This window comes from Notamacropus eugenii, chromosome 5, assembly GCF_028372415.1.
Source record: "Notamacropus eugenii isolate mMacEug1 chromosome 5, mMacEug1.pri_v2, whole genome shotgun sequence".
Classification (NCBI taxonomy): Eukaryota; Metazoa; Chordata; class Mammalia; order Diprotodontia; family Macropodidae; genus Notamacropus; species Notamacropus eugenii.
Window position 1 is genome coordinate 65,223,635 of NC_092876.1, and position 6,250 is coordinate 65,229,884.

Sequence of the window (6,250 nt, forward strand, 5' to 3'; positions counted from 1 at the left end):
AGAGGGACTCCTCATGAATGAAGGTCACCACACGTTCCTCTCTGGGATTCTTTAGAGCTGGTTGTGTCTCGAATATTGAGGAGGCAATTGGAAGAGAGTCATGATCACTTAAAAAGACTTTGGCCTCACCATCTATACAGAAAAATCCAAGTGGATACATGATATCTAGTGTTCAGATTTTGACATGTAGGACATGAATCTTACCAATTATTATATGTCAGATAGACAGTACAGCTAGAAAGTGATTTGGACCCAGAATTAGACAGGAAGTAAGTAGGTTGGATTGGTTTCAAGAAATTGCACAGCTCTTTAAATGACCCCAAACTTCTAGGAATAAAGGTCCATCTTTTTAATACCAGCATTCTTCCATTGTTGTATGGCTATGAGTCATGGATCACTACAGTAGCTGAAGAATTAATGAGTGAGTTAGTCTATGTACACAGGATAAATAGAAAGCCAGGGAAGCTAGGAGTTGGAGATAAGCAGGGAGAGCATTCTATGCAGGTGACTGTAAGAGTCCAGGTACGAGGTGATGTATTGGGCCTGCCCTGGACTAGCAGAAGTATCAAAGGATATCAGGAGACACACAAAGACATGGTGCAAACATAAAATCAACTGACCTTCACAACAGATTGGATATGGTGGATGAGAGAGTCAGGAGCCCAGAAGGACACCTGAATTGCGAGCCTGAGAGGATAGTAATAAGGAAATTTTACAAGGGAGGAGGGTTTAGGGGAAAGATAATGAATTCAATTGTGGAGAATTTTGAGTTTAAAATTTCTATAGGACATCCAATTTGATGCAAGATTGGAGATGCAAGACTGGAGACTGGTGATTAAGGCTAAGTAAGAAATGAGGCAAAGAATGGCCTCTTTTACCTAAACAAACAAAAAAATCAACCTGGGAGGGAAAGACCCTCTGAGTTTCTGGTCAAAACAGAAAAAAAATATTATTTATATTCACTCTGAGCCACTGAGTGACCTGATCTGATGATCATGACCTCAGGAAGATAATCCCATGATTTGCAAGTGAACTGGATTTAAGTGAGGCAGGGTTATGAAAAGTCACCAGCCTTACTTTCTTCTCCAAAGCCATCTGGGTCCAGTGGCAAGATATAGATCAGGACAATTCTGTGCATAAAGATAAAGCAAAGAAGAGCGAGGAGTCAGATAGGTAAAGGAGAATCAGGACAGGAGAGAGTGGAGTCCCAAAAACCTAGAGGTCAAGAAGAATGAGGACTGAGAAAAGGTCATTAGATTTGACAACTAATAGATGGTTAGTAACTCTAGAGAGAGTAGTTTTGATTGAATGATGAGACCAGAAGCTAAACTGTGGAGAGTTAGGTAGAGAGTGAGAGGAGGAGAGAAGCAGGAACCTATTGTAGATGGTCTTCTTCAAGGAGGTTAGCCACAAAAGGCAGGAAAGATATGAGAGTATAGTTAGTGGGGATGGATGGATGGATGGATGGATGGATGGATGGATGGATGGATGAAGTAAGATTTTTTGGAGGATCGGAGAGACATGGGCATGTTTGAGGCAGTAGGGAAGGAGCCAGTAGACAGAAAGAGATTGAAAATAAGTGATAGACTAGGAATGACAGAAGGGGCAATCTGTTGGAGGAGCTAGATGGAATAGGATCACTTGTGGGCATAAAGGGATTGTCTTGGTAAGAAGGGTCACCTCATCATTCTCAAAGAGAATCAATGACATCAGGAGGGTGATGTCTTGACTTGCAAGTCAACTGGATTGAAGTGATGCAGAGATGAGCAAGGTCATCAGACTCACTCTCACCTCCAGTTATTGGAGACTACTGCCAAGACATAGGCCAGGATGACTAAAAGTGGCCCAAGATTCACTGGGAGACCTCGGCCCTTTAAAGGTGAGATCTTTCCCAGCCACAGTTTGTCTGAGGAAACATCCATTCTGTAGTTAAAGACTAGGTAAGAATTGAGGTAACATAGATGGCCTACTTTGCCTTCACAAAAGAATAAATCAGGAAGGGGAAGATGCTCAGAGTTTCTGGCAGGAACAAAAGAAAAATTGTTATTTACACTCATTCTGAGCCATCAAAACTAAAACAATGAGCAACGGAGGCTTGGGCTAGGGCCTAATGTTGATCAATCAGAGCCAGAGTGATTTGGGTTGGAAGGCATAGTCAAGTAACTGCACTTGAATCCTAATGGGCTTTATCAAAGCCTGGTTTTTCACAGCTATATTTCAAGAAATCATAAATGAAAACTATATGAGACAAGAGTTAATTGTTCCAGTTTTCTTTGTTGTTGTTTTTGTTTTTTCACAAAACCTCTTCGTGTGAGACAGATGGAGAAGATAGTGGCAGAAGGCATCTAGAACCTAGGTCTAGGACCCCATGGGAGGTTGAGATCTACAGTTTAAGAAAGGAAGATCTAGGAAATGAGGAGGAGTGGGGAATTAACAATCAATATCATGAAGGCAATGGAGGGATGTGGTAGCAAACTATAGAAGGGAAAGGAGGGAGGTAACAGCATCTATTAAGCATCATGTGAAACGTTTTATCTCATTTGATCTGCAATACATACAAATAAGAATTGGAGTACATCATGACATCAAGATGTACAATTACGAAAGAAAATAGGTTATAAGTACTTAATAAAATGCCTGTTGGACTGATCAAGTGGTTTTTAGTAGGCATAGCTGAGTGAATAGCCAGTGTTCTCCTGGAATTCTGTCAAGAGAAAATCAGGAAAGCCCCAGCACATGTGGTGAACTCCTGTGGTAAACTTATGGAAGGACCTGGGCAAGAATGGTACGGTGCACAGGCACTGTTGAGTTACAGTCTGCATCCTTGGAAGGAAAGTCCATGTCTTCGAGATCACAGAGCCATTTGACTACTAGGTGCATTTGAATAAATTTCAGGTGAACATGCTGATAGAATTCAATTCTCCCACTGGACCAAGACCATGAGCCTAGCATGATTGCCTTCCTTTGTATATGTAGGGCCTAGCTGGTGTAAGTTTACTTACTGCTTGATTGAGGAGACCCAACATTTTTAAGAAGACAGAAAATTGTTACTAGCCAAAGTTACTTGCCACTCCCTTAAGGATCCTAGTAGTGTCAGAATTTCAGTAATACCTTTACATTCCTCCTCTTAAGATATTTACTCTTGGTTAGGTTGAGTTGAATCATACCCTAAGTCCCCTATCTCCTATGAGATTTTAGCTTGTAAAGCAACCTAGCTTAAGCTGGATCCCAGCTTCTAATGACCTTGCCCCTTTCCATTGGGATCCACACGGTGAAGGGTCAAACAGCCAGAATAAGTGATTTTCCTTGCCTGGATTGCCAAGGGCCACTGGGGTCTCATGTCCAGGAAGTTAGTTCATACTCCTACCCCCTTCCCCTCCTAAAAGTATAAAGAACCTTTCTTGGGTCTCTTGGCTGGGAAAACCCACAGGGTTGTGCACTCGTGGGACAATCCCCCGTTGGGTAGGTGGGGGGGGGGGGGGCAGGTTTGCTGCCCTTTTACCTCATTTAAAGAGACTTTCTTTCTTAACTCATGGCTTTATTTCAGCACGTGGCAGAACTCTCCAGATTACCAATGTCCTCCCCAAACACAGAGCCCTAAAGCTCCATGATCAGTCCCAGGGGACCTTGGGAGTTTTGTCAATCAACCAATAAGCGTTTATTATGGACCTACTACGTGCCAGGCATCATCCTAGGCAACTTCTCCTTGCTCAGACGACGCACTTTACAAAAGGTTTGGATTTTTTCCCCTGGCAAGGCTTCAGATTCCATTCAGTCCAATCCAAAAAGCATTTATTAAGTGCCTACTGTGTGCTAGACACAGCTGAGCGCTGAAGACACACAAACTAAACGAGTTCTTGCCCTGGAGGAGTCTCCAGTCTATTGAGAAGGAAAGCTTCTGCGCATACGGAATACTAGCAAGCCGCTCGGGAGCGGGTCAGCGCTAACCACCCGGAGTCTGCGCAGGTGGAGGTGCGGCCGCGGGTGGGAAAAATCGACCCTGCTCGGCTTCCGTAGGGGAGCTAACGGGGAGGGGGACGGACCACGTGGTTCTGCCAGGCACGCCCCCAGCCTCGTGGCCCGGAAGACGAGGAAATGCGAGGCGTGCTGCTTCTTTCACTTATTCATTTGTTTATTTAAGTGGAACGGCCGAAGTGGGCAGTAGTAGGACTCGGTTACGAGGCGTTCTCTCAACCGCCGGCTTCCTAACTGCTGACGCTCCCCAGACGAAAGCCGTCCCGTCCAGTCTCTCCCCACATTACACATCCAGAATGGTCACGGCCTTCGCCTACGGGTCGGTGGACGGGCCCTTCAGCTAAGAGCGAAGTCGCTAGCGAGTACCGTCACGTGCTACTAACAGGAAAAAAAAAAAATTTCGTCATTCCAGTCGAAGCAAAGGAGAAAGAGAAAAGGGGCGGAGCTCCCGAAGTCCGCCCTTCCCATTGGTCGCGAGCCTCTTCTCTTCTACTGGCTTCCTCGCGCGTCGCCGAGCTGACCCGGAAACGCCGACGGAAAGGGAGCGTGCCAACCGGGCAGGCCCGGAAGCTGAGGGGCGGGGCGGTCCTTCAGCGCGCGCGCCCCGGAGCTCGGGTTTCCTTTCCCCAGTCCCGCCTTCCGTCGGCGTCGGCGTCGACAGTGGCGGCGCGGTGCACTGTGGGATAGGGAGCGATCGCCGTGCGAGGCAGCAAGATGGACGCGGGATTCTTCCGCGTAAGTCCGAGGGGCCGGGGACTGGGCCGGGCGGGACGGAGCCGGGCGGGAAGGGCGGGCGGAGCCTGACCGGAATGGCCCCAGGTCGCGGTCCAAGGAGCGGGCGAGGCGAGGCGGCGGGAGCCAAACGGAGCGGAGGCGGGCCTGCGGCGCCCCGCCAGCCGCGCCAGGGGCCCGGGCCGCCTCTGCGCACTGCCCCGCTCGCCTTCCCCGGCTCGGCTCCGGCGCGGCCCGGGCGGCAGGGGGGAAGATGGCGGCGGGGGCGCGCGCCCCGACCCTGCCTGCCTCGCCGGCCCGGTGCGGGAGCGGCCCGTGAGCCCCGGGGCGGCGGCGTGCATGGGGGCCGGGGGCTGTCGGTCAGTGCTCTGGGATCCGGCCAGAGCGAGAAACTCAGGGGACGCTTCCTCCCGCGAGAGCCGGGGGACCCGGGCTGCTGGGCCAGGTCGGACCAACCCGGGGGGGGTCTCCGGCCGCAGCTTCCGCCTCCAGCGACCGACGCACCTTCCTCGCTGGCCGAGGAGCTCGGGGGCTGTGGGGTCGTTCTGCCGGCGGGGCTCTGGGCGCAGCGAGCGGCACGCTGCCCAGGCCCGGCCCGCGCCGAGCGCAGGAAGCGAGGGGGAGGACCGGGCGGCGGGCAAAGTTTGGAGGCGCCAAAGAGGACTCGAGAGCACGAGAGGGCCGGGAACGGGACGTTCGGCTAGTTTGGAAGAGAAGTTCCTGCCCGGGCCAGCTGGTTTCCCAGCGCCCGGGGATCGAGGCCCCGGGGCACGGTCTTATCGCCACTTTACCGGCGAGGGCGGCGCGAGCCTGCAACTTAGCCAAGGTCACACAGCAGGTGGCGGTGCCTGGGCTCGAACCCGAGGCTTTGAACTTGGAGTGCGTCAGCCTTGTGCCAGGCAGCTGATAGTACGCCGCCGGCCTGCCGTGGGGAAGGCCAGAGGTCAAATGTGGCCCCAGACGCTTGCAGGCTCTGAGACCTGGGCCTCACTGCCTGCCTCAGTTTCCTCCACTGAAAAGTGGGCATGAGAATGACAGCGCCCACCACAGAGGTTGTTGTGAGGATCAGATGAAATAGCGCTTGTAAAAGAGCACAGGAGTGCCACAGGTGCTTATTTCCTTCTCTGCCCACACTGCCTCACTGCATTTCAGATCATAGGGTTCTGAGAAGCGCGTACGTACCTTACAATTTTCAGTCTTTCTTAAAGAAACTGGAAACTTAACTACTTGAGAAGGCGAGTTGAGCCCATGTCTTGTCCCAGCTTAAAACAATGAGAACTTTAGAACTTAAGTCTCTGGAAGTCTTTGCAGAATGTTTTAAGAGGACTTTTTACTTTAGAATTGACTTAATTGACATGCAAAACAAATTGCATTAAACATTAATCCAAGAGACTAAATTTGGATAACTTGCCACTTCATTGGTGCGCCTTTATATTTTAAAGTACGTTGGTGAATAAATTGTAGTGATTGGGAAATCAGAGTGACTTGTGTTCTAGCCCCCTTATGGGAAACACAAACGACTGCTTTACAGAAAGTATTTGAT

At 50.0% G+C, this 6,250-nt stretch overlaps 1 protein-coding gene across 21 annotated transcripts in view; it reads left to right on the forward strand.

Annotated features, from left to right (window-relative positions):
• Positions 1–4,001: 4,001 nt before the first annotated feature.
• SRRM1 (serine and arginine repetitive matrix 1) overlaps positions 4,002–6,250 on the forward strand; it is a 37,418-nt gene continuing 35,169 nt past the window's right edge. For 19 of the 21 annotated variants that reach the window (XM_072609332.1, XM_072609335.1, XM_072609342.1 and 16 more), the window contains exon 1: positions 4,002–4,710. In XM_072609332.1, coding sequence (XP_072465433.1) covers positions 4,690–4,710 — 21 coding nt within the window. In that variant the 5' untranslated portion in view covers positions 4,002–4,689. The remainder of the gene's footprint in view (positions 4,711–6,250) is intronic. The other 2 variants (XM_072609334.1, XM_072609354.1) reach the window with 2 other exon arrangements.